At 43.1% G+C, this 25,625-nt stretch overlaps 1 protein-coding gene across 2 annotated transcripts in view; it reads left to right on the forward strand.

Moving 5' to 3' along the window:
* LOC149289960 (serine/threonine-protein kinase ULK1-like) overlaps positions 1-25,625 on the forward strand; it is a 126,393-nt gene that overhangs the window by 95,235 nt on the left and 5,533 nt on the right. For both annotated transcript variants that reach the window (XM_089489682.1, XM_089489683.1), the window contains exons 16-27: positions 1,124-1,252; positions 5,292-5,446; positions 7,046-7,126; positions 7,230-7,492; positions 8,447-8,631; positions 10,854-10,957; positions 11,111-11,254; positions 12,212-12,399; positions 14,578-14,756; positions 14,928-15,046; positions 20,937-21,094; positions 23,867-24,002. In XM_089489682.1, the coding sequence (XP_089345808.1) occupies positions 1,124-1,252; positions 5,292-5,446; positions 7,046-7,126; positions 7,230-7,492; positions 8,447-8,631; positions 10,854-10,957; positions 11,111-11,254; positions 12,212-12,399; positions 14,578-14,756; positions 14,928-15,046; positions 20,937-21,094; positions 23,867-24,002 (1,841 nt within the window). The remainder of the gene's footprint in view (positions 1-1,123; positions 1,253-5,291; positions 5,447-7,045; positions 7,127-7,229; positions 7,493-8,446; positions 8,632-10,853; positions 10,958-11,110; positions 11,255-12,211; positions 12,400-14,577; positions 14,757-14,927; positions 15,047-20,936; positions 21,095-23,866; positions 24,003-25,625) is intronic.

Below are 25,625 nucleotides of genomic sequence, written 5' to 3' on the forward strand. Positions count from 1 at the left end.
GAATGTCCTAAAACTTGAAAAGAATTCTATCAAAGTGCTTCTAAAATTCCTTTTAAGGTCATTTAAAAACCTAACAAGAAAAATCACTTTTCACACCAATACAGTAACTTTATTGCCACTTGTTGCATTACTTTTGCGGTGTCAAGTTTGTTGATCTTCATTAACAAAAAAGAGAGTGCTGGTAGTTTTTTGTGGGTTTTTCGGGCTATGTGGCCATGTTCTAGAAGAGTTTCTTCCTGACATTTCCCTGAAGATACCAGCCACAGATGCTGGCGAAATGTCAGGAAGAAACTCTTCTAGAACATGGCCACATAGCCCGAAAAACCCACAAAAAACCATAGATGCCGGCCATGAAAGCCTTCAACTTCAGAGTGCTGGTAACTCATTGCTATTGGCTGTGTTACTTGCAAATTATGACTTCCAGTTACTACTGTATCTGATCCACAGTTCCTTGTCAGAAACTGGTTCGGCTTGCTGGCAGGAAGACTAAATTTATCAGGAAGTTCATTAAATGCCCCACTCACTTCGTTTGTTCGTTCATTTGTTTGTTTGTTTTTAACTGAAAAACAATAGCATAGATAATAGAGGAGACCAGGTTTTTATTTTTATATGTATTGTTTACGGTCCATTCCAGTATACCCACTTGCATATCTTGCCTACTCACAACCCTTCAACAGAACTGCCAGAGCTTTCCCGTGCCTGCTACTTCTCCTACCCCAAGTTTATAGAACCCACTGCAATCTCCATCTCTTTCTCTTTGTTGCCTTTGCCTGTCTGAGCATGCTGGAACACAGGGAGCACCCACTTGCTTTGTGCTCTCCCTCCAAGCAGTTCTGCCAGTTACAGCTAAGAGAAAGCAAAGGAATGGAGAGTCATTACTGTCCTTTATCCTCCACTGTCAGAGGAGAGGTGGTCCATTGAAGCCCCTTTGCCAGACCACCCTCCTAATAACCCCTGGAGTTTATCTTGCTTATCAGATAACCTTCAGATATTTGGAATATTTGGATATTTTCTGTGCTTTCCTTTAATCTTCTCTTTTTCAGGATGAACATTCTCCATCTCTCTCAACCATTCCTCATAGTCCCTCCCTAATAGTACTCTCCACTTTTTTTATACCCTGCAGTAGGCCAAGCCAATTTTCGTCAAGTAGCAAATATGGACAGTCTGTTCCCATCCCAGTTCCTACTCAGATCCACAACTACCAGCGAATTGAGCAGAACCTTCAGTCTCCTAATCAATATACTTCACCACAGTGAGTATCAAGACTTGACAGCAGAAAGACTCCTAGAAGGCTATTTTTCTGGCTTGCTGCCTCATATTTACCATTCAATATCAGTGCCACCATAGGTAGAATCCTTTAGGGTTGAGCTCATATAGGTGTAATCTGCAGAATGATGGCTGGGAGAAGAAAAATCTGTTTTAACTCCAGTTACATTGACTATACCTAACATTCATTTTTTTCATTTGTAGTATTTATAGTCTGTTTTATATCATATTTTCTGTCAACTGTATCTATAGTAGTGTGTATATATGTATGCACACACGAGAGGCGGGGAGAGAAGAAAGCAACCAACAATTAATTCAGGGGCAATGATGTGCAACTGCTTGTCATGGGAGAAAACATACATGTGGTGTCTCTCTTCACCTGTATTGACAACTATGATCGACGGAGGGCTTGCTGTCATCATCCCCATATTTAAAAAAGGAAAGAAGAACAGTCCTGGCAACTACAGACCAATCAATCTCCTCAATACGATCAGCAAGCTCTATGCAAGACACTTACAGCGGAAACTCATGGACTGGTTGGAACAAGAAAACATACCTGCAGAGGAACAAGCTGGCTTCAGGGAAGGCTGATCCACCATAGATCAATGCCTTGTACTTCAACACCTCATTGAAAAGTATGCCACCTGCAGTGTTGCCTTTATAGACTTTAAAGCAGCTTCTGACCCTGTATCTCAAACTACAGGAAAAACTGGAGGCTTCCTCAATTGACCGGCATCTACTATGTCTAATTCATATGCTTCATGAAAGAACCTCACTCAAAATAAGATGTAATCCACAGGGCCATCTCACCAATTCCATTACCACTGAGAAGGGTGTCAAGCAGGATTGTATTCTAGCTCCACTCAACACAAAATTCCATCCTCCGAAACTAGAAGGAAGGCATATAGTATCTTTGCTCTGTTTTATTCAGATGATGCAGCAGTAATTTTAACAACACCTGTTGGTCTAAAAAGAGCATCAAGAACATTAACATAGGCGGGGTACAAACCGCCGCTTTGCAGCGGTCTGGCACCGCCGCCAGAAGGTCCGCGGGGGAGCCGGAGCCTTCAAACGGCCCGACTCCCGCGCGGACCGAAAAAAGAAGCTCCAAAATGGAGCTTCTTTTTGCGTCGCGTTTGCGACGTAGCGAGGCGCCAGGGGCGCGCTCGCTACGTCAGCAGCGGCGCGACGCGTCTGGACGCTGTGCGTCCGATGCGTAAAGATGGCGGCGCCCATGTAGAAGGGGCGCCGCCATCTTGTACGGACGGAGTCCGTACTAGACCATGGGGCGTCTAAAAGAGACGCCCCTTTTTTAAAATGGGACGTCCGGAGGACGTCCCAAAGGGCTGTTTAGAAAGCCCCATAATATTGCAAAGAGGATCAGCTAGAACTTAACTACCAAAAAACTAAAATCATGGTATTTGCTAAAAGGCCCAAGAATTGAAACTGGATTATAGATAGTCACACAGTTGAACAGGTCTCCTGCTTCAAATATCTGGGGGTAATCTTTCACACTACTGGAAGTAGGAAAGCGCATGGGGACTATGCTGCCAATAACACATAGAGGAGCTCAACAGCCATCCTCACATTTTTTATGACAAGAGAAGGCCATTATATTCCAGCGGCACGCAACTTCTTCGAAGCCAAATCAGTTGCACAACTGTTTTATGGATCCCAACTGGGACGCTTCCCCAAATCTGCACCATTAGAACTTGTGCAGTCCAAATTGCTAAGATCAGCATTCCAAGCTCCAAAGTGTGTCTCTAATGCAATTCTGAGACTGGACCCAGGCTTTATAAAAATGGAAGCCAGAGTGTGGGTGACCATACTCAGCTACTAGCTCAGGCTATCCTTTTTCTCCACCAGCCTTGTTCCACTTACCCTGAGTGATGAATTCAGGTATACATGAAAACAGATGGTGATGACTAAAATTTCTTCACTGGGTATCTCTCCAGATCTTTTGCTCAGCATGGGATATGAAAAGGCTAATGCAACCATCAAACAACAGGTGACAGACATAGAGCGACATCTAGACATAGCTAGTGCCCCAACTTTTATTGTTAGTGACTCCAACAGATAATTGGCATCACCTGTTTCATATTTAGCAAAACGTGAAGTGCCTAAACACCGAAGACCCTTTACTTTAGCATGATGCCATGCCCTTCCCTCAGCTGTTCTTGAAGGCTGATATAAGAAGATCCCCTTCTCAGACAGACTATGTCCCTGTAACTCTGGCCAAATAGAGACAGCAGAGCACGTACTACTTCAGTGCTCATACTACAGGGACATCCACCTCTGCCTTAAGCTCACCTCTGTTGTATAAACATCAATGACACACCAGTGAATTTTCACTTCTTTGCTGCTTTCAGACACCAATCCAGATATAATAAATAATGTTGCCAGATTCTGTGCAGCTGTGGTTAAAATCAATCTGGCAATGACCTACGCACTAGGCTAGTATTAATCTTGCCCTGCCACACTGGATTTTACACTGGATTCTAAAAGGATATTTTAAATACTGTTCTTAACCTGTGTTTTTACTTTGTTTTCACTATTACCTTCTTTTATTCTGTATCCCTTTTCTACCTGTGCTTCTATGACCATAATAAAGGAAACCACCAATACACAGCCCCTCCCCAAAAAAGGAGATACAAAAGACTGCAGCAACTATAGAATTATAGCATTAATTTCCCATGCAAGCAGAATTATGCTCAAAATTCTGCAGTAAAGACTTCAGTCATACATAGAGAAAGAAATCCCAGAGGTGCAAGCAGAAGTCAGGAAAGGAAGAGGCACTAGGGACCACGTTGCAAATATACAATGGTTAATGGAGTGCACGAAGAAATTCCAGAAGAAAATTGTTGCTGAAGATGCCAACCACAGATGCAGGCAAAACATCACAAATAAACGCTTCTAGAACATGGCCACATAGCCTGAAAAACCCATAAAAAATGATGGATGCCAGACATGAAAGACTTTGACTTCAAATTAGCATGTGTTTTATAGACCACAGCAAAGCTGTTAACAGTATAGATCATGAAAAGCTATGGAACTCTCTTAAAGACATGGAAATGCTACTACATTTGATAGTCCTGATGAGAAATCTGTACTTCATACAAGAGGCTACTGTTAGAACAAAACTTGGAGAAACAGAATTTGGAACTTGTCATAAGTACAGATTTCTCATCAGAACTATCAAATGTAATAGCATTCCCATGACTTTAAGAGAGTTCCTTTTTAAAAAAATTTACTAAAAAAAATCTAACATGATGTTTATAGTTTAGAAAAAACATATTTGGACTTTTCCCTTTTCTTTTTACTCCTTTGGGCCCAAATCCTAACCAGAGTTTTCAAACTATGCCCAGAAGAGCAACCTTGACAGCAGAATTCTCTTCTAGTTCAGGGGTGGGGGATGCGTGGCCCTGCAGATGTTGCTCAATTATTATTATTATTATTAACCTTTATTTATAAACAGTGTAAATATGTAAATATGTAACTAAGGGGCTGTACTGATTTATCCCCTGGAGCAGCAGACAAATGCTGCGACCTCTGTGAGGCTTTTTTTGCTGTGTGCGAGGCGTCATTGACGCGTTCATACGCGACATCTGCGCAGTGCTCCACTGTTTGGGCATTGCGCCATGCTGACATCATCGTTGCGTGCCCCATTATGGATGGGTGCATGCAACCATGGCACTCACGCAGCAATTGTAAAGCTGGGCGTGTGCGGACACCCAGCCCCACAAAACCCTAAAATTGGCCCCAGAATGGCACAAAGTCTGTACTAGGCCTATGTTAAGTTTTTAACTTTGTATTTCTATCATATGTCCAAACAGCCTACCATTTTACCTCATTGGCTTTCCACTACATTTGTGTAGCTAACAATGGGGAGAAAGTGAAGCTTCAAAAAGTTACATTTTGAGGAATGTTGCAGTCCAAGCAATGTGATTACCTGTCACTGTCCTGAACACTTTGGTTGTCCTGCTATGATCTTAGGAATAACTCATTTCATTATTATTTTCTATTAGGTCTGTTACAGTCAGAAGATCAAGCAACACAAGCCCACATGGCTTCATGAAGGCTAGCCCTTCTCCTCCATTTGCTTATGGAGAGCATGGAGCTGTGCCAGCCTCCAGAAGATTCTCTTTTGGTGGTGCTAAGCCTTATACACAATGCCCACAAGGTATGTTTTATTATTTATTTGATTAATTTATATGGCACCTTTCTCCTAGTATAGGACCCAAAAACAGCTGACAATATAAAGTAAAACAAGCTCCAACTAAAGCAAATCATAATGGTTTTAAAAAAACTGTTAAAAATCATTAAATACACTATCCTGTTAAAAACAGCACTAACTTAAAACCATAACAATGTGGATAAAATATACTTAGGAGAAGCTGTGTTGGCTATGTAGCAAAGTACAACAACATCCAAAATCCACAAAACAGTTTTGCCTTTATTTGGCCAACCAAAATGCACAAAATACATGTTGAAAGCTTTCAAAGCTCCACTGGCAAAAGCTTTTAAAATCATACAGGAGAAAAATATGGTATGCCAGTATTTTGTCGTGGTGGTGGTGGTGGTGATTTCAGTTGAGATGGTTTGGAGATATATCTATGCAGGCTTTTCACTTAAATCAAAATACGCCACACTGTATATCTTGATATTGTTTGTGGCAGGATCCAAGATTCTGTAGCTCTTTGTGCCTTGTGCATAGCCAGCAAATACTTCTTCAATATCCAGTTCAGCTTGTTCCTTTGGGCTTTAGGAATATAACCATAGACTTGATTTTTCCAGCGGTGAAGGCGGAGCCATCCTTCATGAGAGTTGGTTGACCTGATTTCTCAAAATATCAGATAGGTTGGGTTTCCTGCCATTCCATAGCTGAAATGGAGTCTGATTTGTGGCCTTGGTTATGAGTCTGTTCTGCAGGTAGTTAGAAGTGTATATTGCTTTTGTCCAGTATTTCTCTGGCAATCTAGCATCTGACAAATTCCATAAGAGATCTATTTTTCCTTTCCACTACTCCATTCTGTTCGGGAATATAAGAAATTGCCTTCTTAGGTAATCAGCCATCTCTCTCGATACATACTCACCTCCATTGTCTTGAGGTTTTCTCCCAAAATTTATTGTCGCTGTTGCTGATTTATTTCATTTTGTATGCCACCTTTCTCCCAGAAGGGACCCAAGATGGCTCACAGGTAAAAAGCATTTTAAAAATTACAATAAAAACTTCCTGACAGTAAGGGCTGTTTGACAGTGGAACAAACTCCCTCGGAGTGTAGTGGAGTCTCCTTCCTTAGAGGTCTTTAAACAGAGGCTAGATGGCCATCTGTCGGGGATGCTTTGATTGTGATTTCCTGCATGGCAGGGGGTTGGACTGGATGGCCCTTGCGGTCTCTTCCAACTCTACGATTCTATGATTCTATGATTCTTTAAGTCATGGTAACCCTAAGGCAAAACTATCACGGTTTTCTTGGTACGTTTCTTCAGAGGGGGGTTGCCATAGCCATCCTTTGAAGCTGAGAAACTGTGACTTGCCCAAGATCATCCAGTATATTTTCATGTGTGAATTGGGATTTGAATTCTCAATCCCAGCACTCAAACCAATACACTAAAGCTCTATATGCTAGATGAATTGTATCTTGGTAGTTGTTCACATTTCCAGTCTAAACCTCCAGTAGTTTGTTAGATAAGGGTACCATTGTCATTTCTTTGCAATAATGAAGTCTATTGTGTAATCTGTTGTATGGCCTGGTTTGTTTTCTTTGTGTTTTTTAAGTTGGAACAGTTCCAGAGCAGCCTGACCAGACTGTTGTTCCTTCTCTTGGAGCAGAGATGAAAAGCCGGGTGCCCATACTTGGTATGTCATGGTTGGGTTTACCTTGAAACTGTTCCTTCCATTGAATTCCTGCTTATGTGTACTTAAACATGATCATCCTGCTGCTTTTCTCCTCCTCTCTCAGGTGCCTCAGTGCCTGACCCTTCCCTACGAGGGATGGGTTCCCGTCTTCACAGTGCTCCCAACCTGTCAGATTTGCATTCCTGTCAGCAGAAGATAAAGAAGCAGTGTTCAGATCCTCTGGTTGCTCATTGCAGCCACATTCCAGCTGTTCAGTCTGTACAGGCACATGGACTACAAACTTGCCGTCCACTGAGGTCTTCCCCAAAGCTCTCTGAATTCATGCAGAGGAGCCCCTTGCCAACTATTATGGGGTCTCCAACAAAGGTACTGCCTCCTTGCAGAACCTGAATTACATTTTGAAAAGCTGTAGGAGGTTGTGCAGGAGTAAGCCACTATGAAACTGTAAGAGGAGTGGATATGCTGCTTCCTCCTAGGAGCAAAATACAAATAGCACCCAGAGCTTAGAAGAGTTAGCTCTCAGACTACATTCTGGAACTTGTAGTCGAAAACAGTAATTTTTCAAAGTTCTCTATTTAATATGTCTGGATTTTTGTTGCTGTATTCAGTTAAATAGTAGCTGCAATGGGATCCTGGTTTGAACCACAGGGAAATGTTAACTTTCCCTCTTGTATCCAAAATCCCCCTCCTTTTCCTAGACCAACACATACACACATGGAGCTCCTGCCATTTGCAATGAGAAAAAAAGTTACTACTGATGGGAGTGGTAACTTGAAACAAGCAGCAACATTGGGGCTGAGCATGTGAACTGTTCTGTGGGACAGCATGCAAGCTCTCTGAGTGCTGATCAAGGGAACAGAACAGATACTGCCATTTTAAGCTATTTGGAATCTAGTATATTTAGAGTTTTTTAAACAGATGCTGGATGGGTGTGCTTTGATTGTGAGTTCCTGCATGGCAGGAGGTTGGACTGGATGGCCCTTGTGCTTTCTTCTAACTCTATGAGTCCATGATTCTATCATTCTGTTTCATAATACAGTCCTGATCAAACCAACTTTTTGATCTACATAACAAATTTGAATTTCTAGGCATCGTTTGTTGGGCCAGTAAATTCTTAATTGTTAAACTTAACTTTTGAAAACATTCGAAAACGATATGTGAGGATTTGGTAGCATTGTACTACGAAGAGTATGGCATTCTTTTGAGTTCAAAATCACTTTTACGTTGTTTTCAGCCTTAAGATACCATTTAATGCCATTCTGTATTTCTGCTAAACAATCCTTATCCTCTTCTTCGTTGTTTCATCTTTTATTTAAACAGGTTATGTCACCTTTTGAGTTCAATAAAACCCCAAGTTCCCAAAGCCTGCTGACCCTTCTGGCCCATCAAGGTGTCATGATTGCCCCAACAAGGAATAAGACTCTGCCTGACCTGAAGGATATGGGCTATTTTCACTGCCAGCAAGCAGGGCTAGGTTTGAGGCCTGTGGAAGAAGCAAAGGGCAGGTAGGAAGCTTTGTCAAAAAAAAAGGGGGGGGGGGCATTTGGTATACAGATCTTTTATTGTATGTGGGATTTTCTACTTTTCAGATGTTTTTGGAAGGGGGGAATATATCAGTTTCCTGCCTCTTCCTGTATCCTTCAAACCTTCTGCTAGCATCAAATCATCTTGGTTTCTACACAACCTATCCCATTCAGTGATGTGTGATTTGCAGGCTAAATTTGGCTGTGTGGTGTTATTGTCTATGTGGGTCACTGGCATGGGGACTTCCCATGATCCTCTGCTGCCATCTTTTTGGAAAGGATGCAGTACATTTTTCTTCCCTTGCTTTTGGCCAGTTGCCATTGCAGTGTACCAAGTTACATAGACTAAAGATTGAAACAGCAAACTCCCCAAAGTTGAATTTCTGGGGGACAGGGGGGGGCAGTGAGTTCAAAAGCCTACTGTTAGCAATGATGTTTTTGTTCCAACAGAAGAGAAGGGGAAATAGCCTACCCTTTTAATGGCAATATCAATAAGGATCCTACCTGAAGGTTGCTAAGGCTCTGGTGTGCTAGCACAGTGCACTGTACACTGACAGTCCCTGACCAATTGTCAGCCAAAGTAACAGAATCCTAAAGAGGCACACTACTGTTATTTCCTTACATATGCCTCTCTATCAAAGCCAGTATTTCCACCTGTGGTTTAGGTATCTTTTAATGCACAGTTGAGCAATGAGTGGTCCAGGTGCAGTTGAACTATACCTCCCGTCATGGGCTATGTTGCCTAGGATTAATGGGAGTTGCAGTCTATCCACATTCGGAGGGCCACACTTTCTGCATCCCTTTTTAAATTAGATGCACACCAATGGCTATCAAACCAGCTGTTTGATCAGAGATCAAACCATATCATTCCCTGGAAGCCAAAATGACAAAACTGAGGCTGCCGTTCTTTGGCCACATCATGAGAAGGCATGATTCACTCAAAAAGACAATAATCCTGAGAAAAATTGAGGGCAGTATAGAGAAGAAAACCACACACCAGGTGGCTCAACTCACTTAGGGAGTTCACAAACATGAATCTACAAGACCTAAGCAGAGCAGTGGAGGGTAGGAGGGCTTGGAGATGTCTCATCTGAAGGGTTGCCATGAGTCAGGTCTGACTCAAGGGCAATTAACAACAAATTGATATAAATAAGTGGAATTACTCTGCAATTACTTCCATCATTTTTCTTGTAGCATTTCCTCTGGTGACACATTGGATTGTCAAGCAAAACAGACTTGACTCTGGAAGCAGATATAATTCAGTGAGCTAATTGTAATCCTTTCTAATATTCTGTTCCCTCTTAATCTGGCCTGGTATAAGGCAGCTTCCTGCATTCTAAAAAAACACCTGGTCAACACTTAAGGAACACTGATCAACACAGTCAACAACAGGCACTACAATTGCTGTCTCAAGAAGAATATTTAATAACCAAATTGCATCCATCCTAGCTTTGATATGTGATTCTGCATTTGGTTTATTAAACCATCAGGCTGGGCTGGAATAGTCAAATCCTACCCCCTCATCCCATTTTGTGTTGCATATATAGTGTGTAGTGAAAGGCTTATTTACCAATGCAGATGTGGGAGGCATTCCATCAGCTGGCACGGCCACAGGAAGGGTATTATGGAAGCTGTGCTGCACAGCCTTACCTGTGTGGTAGGGTTTGTGTGTGCATTGGTGATCCTTCCAAAACAGTGATAGGCCAAGCTTTATTGCCTTGGTTTTCCTCATTCTATGAAGTTCTATTGTTGCTCTTTGCCAGTGTGGATGTTTCCCCCTGCATGCAGCAGCAGCAGTGGGAATGCTTTGGAACTAGTAATATCTGCTGTCTGGAAGGGCTTAGACTCACACTTTTTCTCTCAAAATATAATGTTCCTGCGTTGGCAGGGCTGATACAAGCCTTCTAAATCTATCCATCTGATTGTTGAGAGAGGGTGTAGTTTTCAGTTTGCAGACTTTGTGCTGCTTTAAAGGTGGGTCATCCTAGATGAGAAGCTTATAAGGCCTGCACAGAACTCCACAAAACTAAGGAGAACTCTGCTTCATACTGCAGAACTGGAGTCTTTACATGCTGCAGAACTGACATATTTTTAAAAAACGTTTGTTTCACTTTAATGAAAATGCTTTAATAGGATCTAGTCCTCAGTGAGCAAAAATTAACAAAGTCTATGTGCACTGTTCTGGTCTCATGCCCTTTCTTCAGATCATTTAGCACTGGCCGTCTTACAGACCTCCTTCTCAAGGCTGCTTTCGGGGAAGCTGGTAGCAATGACAGCTTGAACAATGAGAAGCCCATGGAGATCACAGGTACTGGAAAGCAAGAAAGCTGTGAGGTCTGTTTTCCTTTTGGCAGTGGTGGTGTTTTGTTCTCTTCTTATTAGTGTCCACCCATCTATTTCTAATCTTTGTGACTCTCTTCCACTCTCTTTGTTCATCTATGTGGCTGATTGTTCTCCACAGCCCCTTCTGCTGCCTTTGGAGGAACTCTATGTGCAGCAGCTGGTGATAGTGATTCAGCAAGCCCCTCCCCAGTGGTGTTTACCGTTGGATCCCCTCCCAATGGGACAACACCACCACAGATCACCAGGACCAGAATGTTCTCAGGTGAGGAAAGCTCCTCACCATCTTTATACTGCTGTTAAGAATGGGAATTGGAGCTGTATTTGTATCTGCAATCCATCTTTTGTGTTGAAACCTAGGACTGTGTCCATTTAAAAATATTTTAGTTTAACTAATGCAGGCACATGCACATATGGCTTGTGTGCAAATGGTATGACCCACCTGGTGGATTCACTGCCCTTAACAGCCTGGTGCAGTACAATTCTTGAGCTGGTGGCCATAAGGTTTGGTGAAATGGTGGGTGATTCCAACTGTCATCTTCTGGCCTTAGAGGGAGTGAAAGGACAGGCCCAATGCCATCGGGCCTGAAGAGGAAGAGCCCTCCCCTCCCTCCTTCCAACTGCCATCTTCTGGCCTGGGAGGGAGCAAAAGGACAGGCCCAACGCCATCGGGCGTGAAGAGGAAGAGCCCTCCCCTCCTTCCTTCCAACTGTCATCTTCTGGCCTGGGAGGGAGTGAAAAGACAGGCCCAACGCCATCGGGCCCGGCCTCAATTAAGAAAAAGAGCCCTCCCTCCGGTCCATCTGCCTTGGTCCAGGCCTCAGAGGGAGAGAAGAATGCTGGACCTGATCCCCTCCCCCCTCACCATTCCCTTCTCCTTTTGTGTCGTGTCTTTTTAGATTGTAAGCCTGAGGGCAAGGAACCGTCTATTATCCCCTCTGTTGTAAGCTGCCCGGATTCCCAGTGATTGGGCAGCATATAAATAAATCCTATTATCATCATCATAATCATCATCATCATTAAGGCTCGGTTTGGACTTTCTTCTGTAGGGCAAGTAGTGGGATTAGTAAAGATACTGAGGATGAGAGTTATAATTAAATGCAAATTAATCAGTGTTCAGGAAATTTAAAAACAAAACAGGATGTTTGTTTCCTTGGCTTAACTTCTTTTAGGCTTCACATGTAGATAACTTTGATATACTTTATTTTGTCTTTTTTTAAAGTGGGATCTTCTAGCTCTCTAAGTTCCGGAGGATCTTTCAGCGGGCGGCACTTCATCATGGGAACTGGTGGGGATGTGCTTGAAGCCTCATTGGGTCTCAGATACACCTTTGCTGACCCCCTCACTGCCAACCTGGATGGAACAATTACCTTTGAAGTACCGGAGCTACCTGAGGAGACTCTCATGGAAGTGAGTTGCATCCCACTCACCCTGCCAGGCTAGGACCAAAATATTAAAAGGGGCAGGATTTGACGTTTGATGTGGGTTCTCATTCTCAGCCTCTCAAATTGTACAAAAAATAAACATGAGTTCTAGCTGGTCCAATATGGTAATTGCAGATAAAAGAATAAAAATATGTGAGTAGTACAGTTGGAAGCTGAACAGGTTTGGGTATGCTTTTTCCACATAGGTTTTTTTTATCTCTGCTGCAGTCAACATCCCAAAACTCTCCCACCAGTGCTCTCATTGGCCCATTACAGATGGGCAAAATGTGACGTGGTAGCAGCAGTGCTAGGATTAGGGAGCGCACACTATGCAGACGCTCCCTAACCCTAGTACGTATTCCAAACATAGAAACATTATTACTGAGATATTTTAGCATGTTATATAGGCTAAGCATGGTTATATGATTTTAATAAATAGATAACTGTTTTGAAACTTCAGTGGGTTCAAAATGCTGTGGCCAGACTGTTGAACAGAGCTGGGTGCAGGGATCATGTGACACACACACACACACACACATTGAAACAGCTTCATTACCTACCAGTCCATTTCCAGACAGAATTCAAAGTGCTGGTTTTGACTTTTGCAACCCTACATGGCTTCAGTCCAGACTATTTGAAAGCTTCTGAACAGTTCCTGAAAATCTCCTCCTCTGGATGGATCAGGAACGTAATGGGAATTTCTGGTGGTGTCAGCAGCGTTCAGCATGCAATAAAATGCGTGATAGCCCCCATTCTGTTCCCATCCCACTCCCTTTTGTTCTGTGCCAGGAGCACCCCTGGGGGCAGTGTGGTAAACTCCTATATGTCCTTATATAAGCCTGGGTGAGCTTTAAGATCTACAGAAGGGGCCTTTTTCTGAATCTCACCATGTGTCAGGATTGAGTTAATCCTGTCATGATTTTCCTTTGATTATGATTAAGTTTGATGCTGTAAACGGGTTATATTACATGCTAGACAATTAAGAGTGCTTGCTGGGCTTTGCAGTATGGGATTTGTGGTTATGTGGTGTATTAGCTATTAAGGAGCAATGGGTGCTGGGCTGTTAGTGGGGGCAGTTATGTGAGTGGATATTGTGCTTTTGGATCTATTTATTTGGTTGTTGTGTTCAGTTATATAGATATATATAAGTTTAATTTGTAATAATGTTAAGTGGTATAAGAATATCTTATAGTTGGTTGTTTTAAATTAGCTTACTTGCTAATTAGCTTACTTGCTGTTCACCGCTATGATCTTTGGAATAGCGGTATATAAATAAAACAAATTATTATTATTATTAATATTATTATTATATATTGATTGACTTAGAATGAAGATTTATATCACCACATATTAAAGTGAACAAGACCATCAATGCCTATTCAAAAAATTAAAGAAATCAGTGACAGGTTAAGATTTTATAAGGTTTAGTAGGTTTAATTAATGATGGAGTTAATGAAAGAAATATAACATATTTTAATGGTGTTAGATGGTTTTTATGAAGAATACAAATGCGTGATTTTTATATGTTTTAATATAAAAGGTGTGGTGGAGTCTCTTCCATTGGAGGATTTTAAACAGAGGCCGGATGGCCATCTGTTGGGAGTGCTTTGATTGTGTGTTCTTGAATGGCAGAAGGGAATGGGACTGGTTGGTCCTGATTGTCTTTTCCAACTCTATGATTCTATGTTTTGAGCAAAGAGAAGGGTTTTTGTCATAACTGAAAGTAGCTTCATGTTTTGTTTTTTGTTTTTCTATGTAGAAGATTGTGATAATACAGGTAGATCTTGAATAAAATCCTACAGGAGTTATACTGAGCTGGTTTCCATTTAAGGCCATTTGACAGAATCGACAAGGACCATGGATCCTGTGAAATTGTTATGGTTATCTTGTGCCTTCAAGTTGTTTTTTAATTAAGGCAACCCTAAGGTGAACCTATCACAAATCTTTCAGAGGTTGAGAGTGTGTGACTTGCCCAAGGTCACACAGTGGGCTTCTATGGCCGAGAGAGATTTCAAACCCTGGGCGCCAGAGTTTAGTCCAGTGTTTGAACCACTATGCCATTCTGGCTCCTAATCCTTTGAAATAGCTACTCCTTAATTGCTTCAACCTGGAACTGCCCTGCAACTCTCCTGCCATGATTTTCTTTTCTCTACTCTGGTTACAGCAAGAGCATACAGACATCCTGCGTAGCCTGCAGTTTACTCTGGCCTTCGTCCACTATGTGATGGAAATAGCAGCCATTAAAGGCAGTGCCAGTGAGCTCAACAATTCATTGTCCTCTGAATACCAGCTCCAGGAGAACATTGTGGCCGACCAGATCAGCCTGCTCAGCAAAGAATGGAGGTAAAAAGGTTAATCTTCAAGGAGACTTCCAAGAAAATTCTTCACACAGTCCCACACACTACAGGCTAGAGGATTCAACAGCCTGATTGAGTATTAAAAGAGTCTGAAGTGTTCATTATGCAGTTTGGCATAGGATTACTCTCTGAACCTGGTCTTGTGTTTCCTTTGCAGTTATGCAGAACAGCTGGTATTGTACTTGAAGGTAGCAGAATTATTGTCCTCAGGCCTGCAGATGGCAATAGACCAGATCCGAACAGGCAAACTGTGTCTTTCTTCCACTGTCAAGCAAAGTAAGAGTCTTAGTTCAAATGTATATGCATTCAAACTCAATCTCTCTCGTCCCCCAAAATTATTTTGGGGAGGGACTGCAACTCATTAGTAGAATAAATCCAAGAGTCAGTCCTCAATTAAACAGATTAAGTAATGGATTAATGGATTCAAACTGCAGGAAAAGAGATTCCACTTCAACATTAGTAAGCACTATTTAACAGTAGAATATGTTGCCTGGGAAAGTGATGGAGTCTCCTTTGAAGGTTTTTAAGCAGAGGATGGATGGCCATCTGTTGAGGGTGCTTTGATTGTGTCTTCTGTGTAGCAGGAGTTGGATTTGATGGCTCTTGTGGTTTTTTCTAACTCTCTGATTCTGTGATTCTAAGTAACCTGCAGATCTTGGGTGTAACTTATTATTAGCAATGGGTAACTTCAAATAGACTCCCTTTTTTGTAGTAACTATAGCCAACTATGTTATAGTGTGATTGTAATGTAATGAGGGATATCCTAAATCCTTGTATGGTGTTGCTGTAACTGGTTTTGGTTACTTTGATAGTTATTGAGGGGCAAGCTGTTACTGATTGAGTGTGTGTTGTAGCAGATGCCATCATTTTTTAAAAATGGTCAAATTAGCCATTACAGTGGTACCCCGGGATACGAATTCACCGCGTTACGAAATTTCCGGGGTACGAAAAAGTTAGATTTAAAAAAACTGTTCCGGGTTACGAATGATTTTTCGGGTTACGAAAATCTTTTCGGCGCGAAATTCAAACCGCGGCTAGCGGCTTTCCAGCGGCTTTTTCGGGTTGCGAAATGTATCGGGTTACGAACGGCGCCGCGGAACGAATTAAATTCGTAACCCGAGGTAGCACTGTATAGGCCAGTTAAAAACGGGCCGTTTTGTGCATGCGGAGCGCTCACTATGGTTAGAAAGGGGCGGTGCTTCCGCACCCCCCTAACCCTAGTGCGCGCTCTGCACGCACAAAATAGCGGCGGCCGTTCCACATGGCCGCCGCCATGAGGACATCATGACCACGCCGCCTCTATACGGGGCGGGGCGGACATGACATCCTCGCTCCGCGCCAGGGCGCATAATGCGCCCTTTCCGCGGAGCAGGAAGGAGCTCCGTTTCGGAGCTCCTTCCTGGTTTGGTCCACTGGGCGCAGCCTTCAGACAGCTGCGCTCAGCGGACCAAAGGAGAAAGGGGCCAAGCGGCCCCTTTCTCCTCCTCCCCGCCGCCGCGGGGTGTCCTTGGGGCTTGAAGCCCCAGGGACACCCCTTTCCAGGCTGCGGGGAAGGGGCCTTTTGCCGCTTCCCCGCAGCCCGGAAAGCGGCGGATCGGGGCCTCAGCGGCTGCCGTTCTGACCACTGAGGCCCCGATACTCCGGGGAAAGGGGCGGGTACAGCCCGCCCCAAATGGGCAGTCTGTAACCCGCCATAGTTACTTTTAAAATAGTGACTTTAAAGGCAACCAGCTATTTGAATGGGGCATTTGGAGCTGTAGTGCCACTAATTAATTTTCAGAAGTAACTTTTGAAACTCCTGTAGCTTGTGATGGAAGAGATTTGTGAATAATACCATGGAGTGGCAATAGTAGTCAGTGGAGATAATATTGTGATAAATTGGTGTTTAGTCTACTCCCCACACATTCCTCCTCCCATTATTCCCCCATGGTGCAACAGAAATCAATAGTTTGGAATTAGCCTTAAGTCCACTTGCTTCTGTCTTCCCAGGAGGGAAACAGTCACACTCAAAAGTCATCATCATCACATATATCCAGGTAGACATCAAAAGCTTCATGGTTGCAGTTGCCATCTGGAATGAAGACATATTTGTGGAAAGATAGCAATGACTGAGTTGACATTCTTGAAAGTATTCCTGTGAAAAGCAGACTGAAATGAAACACAGGATGAATATGCTTGTATTCCTTTGGCAACACAAGCTCTGCAGTTACTTCATTCAAAAGATGCTTTATTTGGAAGAGGCCTATATACTTGGGGCCAAGCTTCTTTGAAGGATGTCTTGATTTAAGGTGTTGGTTGACAAATACACCTTTTCCCCAGGTTTTAGAGGCCAGGAGGGTTTTCTATGAGCATCAGCAAACCTTTTATAGTCCCGCTTAACCTCCTTGATTGCCTCTTCTATTTTTGGCCACTGGTCTTTCAGTTTGGCCACCCACTGGGACACTGACACTGGGTCAGTGGGTTCACAGTTCAGTCTAGGTAAAAGTCTAGGTTCATAACCATATACCACCTCAAAAGGTGAGTAACCCATGCTTGTGTGAACAACTGCATTGAATGCTATTTCTGCATGGGGCAACAACTCCACCCAGTTGTCCTATAGATGATTGATATAACACCCTAAAAACCGTTCAAACGAGGAGTTTGTTCCACCTATCCTAGCTCCACCCCCAATTTGGCCTGCAGCACCTTCCAGAATTTGATGTGAACTGGGTGTCTCTATCAGAGACAACCTTGTCTGGGAGGGAGTGCAGCTTATAGATATGTTCTATGAATAGATCTGCCAGTTTTTGAGCTGTAGGCAGTCCCTTACACCCCACGTAGTGCGCCTGTTTTGAGAACAGGTCTGATACCACCAAAATGGTGTTTTTCCCTTTGCTTCAGGCAAATCTGTGATGACGTCCATTGCTATATGCTGCCATTGGCTACTAGGGGTCTCTAGAGGTCACAAGAGCCCGCAGGGTTTTCCTACTGTTGGTTAGACCCTGGCACATACTGGACAGCCCTTTACATAGCTCTCAGTGTCAGTTCTCATTCCCTGCCACCAGTATTTACTTTGCACCATGTGTAAGGTTTTTACAAAACCCCAATTTCCTGATGCTTCAACATCGTGACATAGGTTCAGCACTTTGGCTCTCAGTTTTTTAGGTAGATAGACTTTGCCCTCTTTACACCACACTTTGTTGTATATTAACAGCAACTCCTTTTGGTTATCCTTGAGCCATTGGTCCTAGGGGTTAGCCTGGATGATCTGTAATAGTAAAGGGTCAAGCTCCTTTCCCTCTTTTTTTCCCCTTTCCAGTTTTGACTGTGCGTAATCACCGCCAGGCTTAACTGCTGAGGGGTGAACAGAGTTTGAAGCGGCTGGCTCTCTTTTTCCCCCTGACTAGGAAGTCTGGACAAGGCGTCCGCCAAAGTGTTTTCCTGCCCCGGGATAAACTTAATGGTGAACTTGAACTTGTAAAAGTCTTTAGCCCATCTTCTCTGTTTTGGGGTGAGCTTTCTAGGGGCCTGCAAAGCTTCTAAATTACGATGGTCTGTCCACACCTCAAAAGGACAGGGGCATCCCTCTAGGAATTGTCTCCAGGATTGTAAAGTCCATATGATGGCAAAAACCTCTCGCTCCCAAACAGGCCACCCCAATTCAGCACCTCCAAATTTTTGGGATAAGTATGCACATGGTCTCAGCACCCCTCCATTGTCTTTTTGCATCAACATGGCTCCCATGGCCACATCAGAGGCATCTACCTATCTACAAATGGCTGCTGTGGATCTGGATGTTTTAGGATGGGCTCCATGCTAAACAATGTTTTTAATTGGTCAAAAGCCTCGTGGCACTCTAAATTCTACCTGATGTGAGTGGATGGACTGGGGGGAGTTCAGGGACCCTTCCCCTTTTCCTTGGTGACCTTCCCCCCTGGGTCATTAGTTCTCAACAGGTTGGTGATGGGCAGGGCAATCTCAGCAAAATGAGGCTCAAAATGTTGGTAAAAGTTAGCAAACCCCAGGAAGCGCTGAACTTGCTTCCTGGTCTTAGGCACCAGTCAGTCCATCACTGCTTACACCTTGAGGAGGTCCATCTCAGTCTCTTGAGTGGATACTCGGTATCCCAAGAAGTCCAGCTTGTTAGTGTGAAAATGACACTTTGTCAGCTTAACATAAAGCTTATTGTCCAATAGTCTTTGTAGCACCTTTCTAACCAACAACACATGAGATTTCAGGTCGGGAGAGTAGATCAGGATGTCATCTAGGTACACCAGCACCCCATCAAACAGCAGAACATGAAGTACTTCATGGACTAACCTCATAAAACAAATTCCCCCCTCCCCCCCGATAACTGAAAGGGGAAAACCAGGTATTCTAATAATAATAATAATAATAATAATAATAATAATAATAATAATAATAAATATTTATTTATATCCCGCCTCTTCCAATTGAGGATCGAGGCGGGTAACAGCAAAGTAAATACAATATACAACAATAAAAACAACAAGCCCCACAAGACCGTGATCCAATTCTCCCTCCCAACTATAAAATTAAACACTAAAAAAAATGTTTAAAAAGTACAAACATGCCCCCAGGGGACAGTTGAATGCGGTTTTGTACTTGTCTCCCTCCTTGATCTGCACTCGGAAATATGCATCCCTCAGATCCAACTTTGTAAAAACCTTTCCAGTGGCTAGCCAGCCTAACATGTCTTTCATTAGTGGCAAGGGATATTTTCTAGCTGTGCTAATGACATTTAGGTTCTTGTAGTCTGTCACCAACCACAAGGACCCGTCTTTCTTTTCCCTAAAAATCACTGGGACCCCGAATGATGAACTTGAGGTACTGATGAACCCTCTTGCCAGTTTTTTTTTAAATAAATTCCTTGAGGGTCTTCATCTCTAAAGGAGTCATGGAATACAATTTGGGTATGGGAGTGGTTGCTCCCGGGTCTATTTCTATCGCACAGTCTGTGGTTCAGTGGGGAGGGGGGGGGGGGCAACTGATCACATTCCTTTTCTTAAAACACTTCTCTGTGAAGGCTGTGAAAGAGAGGCTGGCCCACCATACTGTCAATATGGGAGCAAGCAATCCTTCAGAAGCCATATAAGTAGGACAGTTTTCCACAAAGATTTCTGTCACACTTGGGTGCATCTGCACTGAAGAAATGATGCCATTTGACAGCACTTTATCTGCAATGGCTCCGTCCTGGGATTTGTAGCTTGTTGTGGCACCAGAGCATTCTAACAGAGAAAGTTAAATTTATCACAAAACAACAAATCCCAGGATTCCATGGCATGGAGCCATGGCTGTTAAAGTGGTGCAGATGCAGCCTTGGTCAGATATTTTGTGACCAGTTGGCACCCCTTGGAAAATATTGAGATTCAGTGTCAAGAATGTTCTTCAGAATTCTGTGTCTGTATGAAGAAGGGAGTAGGGAATTCTAATATGAGAAGGAGCAGATAGAAGCCTATCCAGCAGTGTGATCTGCTAATGATGGTATGGTGCAGTGTTTGGTGGGAACTGGGAGATCGAAATCTGTACTTAGGCATGAAGCCCACTAAATGACCTTGGGCCTGTGATGTTCTCTCACCTTGTTCTATCTCACAGGGCCACTGTGAGGATAAAATGGATAGAAGGAGAACCGCATGCGGTATCTTGAGTTTGTTAGGAGAAAAATGGTATATAACTAAATAACAATAAAACTAAATAGATCACTAGTAATAGCAAGTACATTTCTATACCGCTTATCAGTGCACTTAAGCGATTTACGATGTGTGTAAGCTAATTGCCCCCAACAAGCTGGGTACTCATTTAGCGACCTCAGAAGGATGCAAGCCTGAGTCAAGCTTCAGCCCTTGGCTGGTATTGAACTCACAACCTTGTGGTTTGTGAGTGGCTGCAGCATTTAACCACTGCGCCGCCAGGATCACCATGCCATCCTGAACACACCTGATCACATCTGTTTTTAGCTAAGTACTTGGAAGGGAGCCTAAAAGGATTGTCAGGGATCTCCAGGTAGGGCTAAGAAGGAATCCTGTCTAAAACCCTGGAGAGCCATTGCTGGCAATCAGAGTTGACAGTACTGTACTGAATGTATCAGTGATGTGACTCAGTATAATGCAGCTTGTTATATTAACAAATAATTTGATTTCTCTCCTCTTTTCTCCTTTTTGGACAGTTGTAAGGAAGCTCAATGAACTGTATAAATCCAGTGTATCCTCTTGCCACTGCCTGAACCTGAGGCTGCAGAGGTGGTTCTTGGATAAGCAGAAGCTCATGGATCGTATCAACAGCATCACAGCCGAGAGGCTCATATTCACCCATGCTGTGCAAATGGTACAGTAGATCCTCTTCTAATTGTGACTGGGCTCTTTGAAGTATGCTTGCATAGTCTTGAAGGTGGTAGCATTTACCAAGTGTTAACCCTAGAAATTCAGCCCCAGCCCCACTCCATAAGCTCCAGCTTTCTGTCACCTCATCATATGCAGTTGCAAGGGATTGATGAGCCACATATATGGAAAGAGTTCTTGGGAATAGTAGAGTTGCATGCAAAAGATCCCCGGCTCAGTCCCTAGTATCTCCAGGGTTCAAAATACTGGAGAAAATCTCTGTTTGGAATATCAGATCTGCTGCCATTTAAGAGTGTACTTATGAAACAAAATTAATCAGTAACTGAGCTTCAGGTGAACACATCTGGCCCTCTGGTTTGTTTTTGGCCTGTTGTGGGAGATGGAGGTTCAGCATGTCTTCCCAGGTCCTCTGCACTGAATGTTCAGAATTATTCAGGTAAATGGTTGAAAATATTATGTATGCTCCAAGTGAAGCAAAACTCACAGTAGAACTTTACAGGCCTTTAGGCCTCAGTTAATGTCTCACTGTGCCAGACTCTAGTACTGACCTGGAACCTCAGCTAGATATGTTTTATCTGCCCAGTTTTAATCCAGAATTTTCCTGCAGTAGAGGATATACTGGATGGGTTTCTTCTCCCTTTTGCTCTGCCATCCCCACTTCAAAGGGTTTTTTAATTTTTAAAAATTGCTTGAACTCAAAATGCCCCCCCCCCCCAAACAGAAGGCAGAGGTGAGGAAAATGAGTTCCCAAGGATTATTTTTGTGGGTTAGTGGGGGCCCTACCTTTTTTGGCAAATGTTTTTAAATGCTTCCAAAAGTTCCCAGGGATGTGGGAGAAAACAATTGCCATATAGATTTTTGAGTGACTTCCTGTTGGGAAAAGGGCATCACATGGGCCTAAAATTACTCAGAGAAGACAGGAAACAGGATAAAAATGCTTCTTTCTGATAGTGGGCATTGGGGCAAGGAAATGTTTTTCAAGATTTCTTTCTGTCATGGGGACAGCTCTCCAAGGTACCCTGGAAAGCCAGTACATCCCCCTAACCCCCGAAAGTTGCCCAGCCCTGTCATTTAAGAAGCAATTTCACCATGTTTTTTTAAAAAACCAGCTGTTTTAGAGCCAGAAGAGTCCGATGATGATGATGATGATGATGATGATGATGATGATGATGTTTTCTTATAACACCCTTTCACCAAAGGGCAAAACACCAGACATATATAATAGAAAGACAAAACAATAAAACAACCACTATCCTATACTAAAAATATAAACCAAAAAGTAACCTGGAAGGGGGGTGCACTTTGCCTAGACTGTCCTCTCCCCTCTTATGCTTTTGTAAAAGCACTGATAGTTGGCTTAGGGGTGAAACAGATGGGCAAAATAAAGGAGCTCTCAGACGCTTTGGAGGCGGGGTGTTTATATGATGCACACCTCCAAAGTGGGTGGAAACCAAAACAAAGAATACTCTGGCTCAGCAAGGAAATGTGCATCTTCACTCCTACTTATAAATGGCCCAGCACTAGTGTGGAGCTGCAGCAAAGAAAAGAAATGTACGTGTGACAGCTCCAGTGGATGTAATTACAATGTACACAAACCAGACCATCTGACAGGGGGGCATGGAGCGAAAGAGGCATGTATGGGGGAGCAATGCACACCAATGCCCTGTACTGGCAGAGCATCGCACATGTGACTGTGTGGTCGGTCAAAGGGGTGGCCAACCAATGGAATGGCATCTGGGCAGGACGTGGAAGGTAATTTGAGGTCAGACAGATGGTGTGTTTGTGTGACTGTGCTCATGCATGGTGGAGGGGGGGATTACCCAGCATGCTGTGCGGTCTGCCTGTGGGTGTTCAGTCCACTTTGCAAGCGGACCGTCCATATAGCAGGGTTTCAATCCACTTTCAGAAAAAGCAAGATCAAACTTTCAGAAAAAGCAAGATCTTTTTCTCGCCCATCTACTTCAGACTTTAGTCATTCCTTAAAACAGGCAGTCATCCTACACATGTGAGGAAAGTTATTCTTCTCCAGACTTATAGGGAAAAGCAGAAGAGCTGGCCAAACACAGGAAGGTGACACAGCCCTTTTACCTGTCTCGGCTGGTATTGGAAGAAAGTCAGAATTCCAAATTTAATGACAGACTTAGTTATAGGGAGTATAAAGCCCCTTATAACAACACCCTCACTGGCTGCCATTCTGCTGCTGGACATAACTTGAAGTACTGATTAAACCTCTATGTAATTTAGGTCCAGACTATCTGAAAATTGTATGGTCCCCTGAGATCCTCAGTAGAGGCTGTTCTCCTAGTCCCACCACCCTAAAAGCACATTTGATTGAGATATAAAAGAGGGGCTTTCAGTGGTTGCTCCTAGGTTGTAGACCTCCCTTCAAAGGGAGGTTGGCCTGGCCCCCCTCTCAGTTGTTCTACTTGCAGGCAGTGATGCTCCTATTCCAGGGGATTTTGGTAAGTGGCTAGCTGCTAAGGAGAGGACTATTAACAGGTGGGTGCAATATTTTAATGTTTTTAAACCTCTTTTAATTTACTTGTATTTTGTTATAACATAATAGTGTCTTTGTTAGTACTTTTGAAATCATACTGTCAGATGCCTTGGATTACAGTTCTGTTCAACAAACAAAATAGGACGAAGAATGGAACATAGCCCCATCAGCTCCCTCTTTAGCAGGGTAATTTGAAAATTGGTGCTGGAACTGACAATAAATGTTTGTCAAGACCATAAATAGCCCCTTTTTTCTTTCCAGGTCCAAGCTGCAGCACTGGATGAGATGTTCCATCACCGAGAGGACTGTGTGCAAAGATATCACAAAGCATTGCTTCTGATGGAGGGGCTTTTAAATATCATTTCTGAGCAAGGAGATATTGAGAACATAAATAAATGTAAGAATCAGTTTATTGTGAAGTCAAAGGCTTTCATGGCCAGCATCCATACTTTTTTGTGGGTTTTTCGGGCTCTGTGGCCATGTTCTGTGTCTCTGCTACGCTGCAGAGACACAGACACCATACTACAATTTCTCACAACAAAAAGGACCTTCAGTTCTACAATTGTTTCATAGAATTGTAGAATTGGAAGAGACCACAAAGGCCATCCAGTCCAACCTCCCTACCGTGCAGGAACTTAATCAAAGCATCCCCAACAGATGGCCATTCAGCCTCTGTTTAAAGACCTTCAAGGAAGGAGATTCCACCACTCTCTGAGGGAGTGCGTACCACAGGCAAATAGCCCTTACTGTCAGGAAGTTCCTCCTAATGTTGAGCTTGCATCCATTGTTCCGTGTCCTGTTCTCTGGAGCATCAGAAAACAAGCTTGCTCCCTCCTCAATATGTCATCCCTTCAGATATTTAAACAGGGCTATCATGTCACCTCTTAATCTTCTCTTCTCCAGGCTAATATATATTAGATATAGAGATACACTCGTCCCCCGGGATACGAACGCGCCGCGTTACGAATTTTTCGGGTTACGAAAAAAAAAACATTAATTAATTATTTCCGGGTTACGAAGGTTTCCCCGGCTTGCGAAAAAAGTTTTGGTGCTTTTCGGCGCTATTTCGCACCAAAACGCGGCTTTTCCCCATTAGCGCCTATGGGGATTCGGCTAACGAAAGACTTCCGGGTTACGAAAATGGCGCCGGAACGAATTAATTTCGTAACCCGGGGGACGCCTGTATTTGTCCCCTCATCTGTCTATTTTCCCCCGTCAATGTTTCTGCCTATTTTTTGGTTGTTCAATGTTTTTAATGTTTTAATATTATTACTGTTTAATTCTGTTTTAGTACTGGGAATGGGGTGGTAGTGGTAGGTCTAGGGTTTGATTTTTTAACTCTATTGTAATGTGTTGTATTTTATTGTTGTAACCCGCCCGGATTCTTCGTGATTGGGTGGGCTAGAAATAAATCTATTATTATTATTATTATTATTATTATTATTATTATTATTAAACATTCCCAGCTCCCTAAGTTGTTCCTCATAGGGTTTCCAGACCCATTTTAGTTGCTCTCCTTTGGACACACTCCAGTTTCTCAACATCCTTTTTGAATTGTGGTGCCCAGACCTGGACACAGTATTCCAGGTGAGGCCTGACCAAGGCAGAATAGAGTGGCACTTTTACTTCCCTTGACCTAGACACTATACCTCTATTGATGCAGCCTAAAACTGCATGGGCCTTTTTGCTGCCTCATCACACTCTTGACTCATGTTCAACTTGTGGTCTACTTTGACTCCTAGATATCTTTCACTTGTCGTCTCGTTCAGCCAGGTGTACCCCATCTGTCCATTTCATTTTTCTGCCCTAAGTGCGGTACCTTACATTTTTCTGTGTTGAATATCTTTTTTTTTTTTAGCTTTGGCCCTGCTTTCCAGTTTATTCAGGTCATTTTGAATTTTGATCCTGTCCTCTGGAGTGTTAGCTACTCCTCCTAATTTGGTGTCATCTGCAAATTCTGTACCCCTCAGCAAGGAGTCCCCCACCATATGCCTCCTCTGAGGCTTAGCAGCGACTGTTC

This window comes from Sceloporus occidentalis, unplaced genomic scaffold (assembly GCF_023333645.1).
Source record: "Sceloporus occidentalis isolate IW3139 unplaced genomic scaffold, rSceOcc1.0.p SCAF_41, whole genome shotgun sequence".
Lineage (NCBI taxonomy): Eukaryota > Metazoa > Chordata > Lepidosauria > Squamata > Phrynosomatidae > Sceloporus > Sceloporus occidentalis.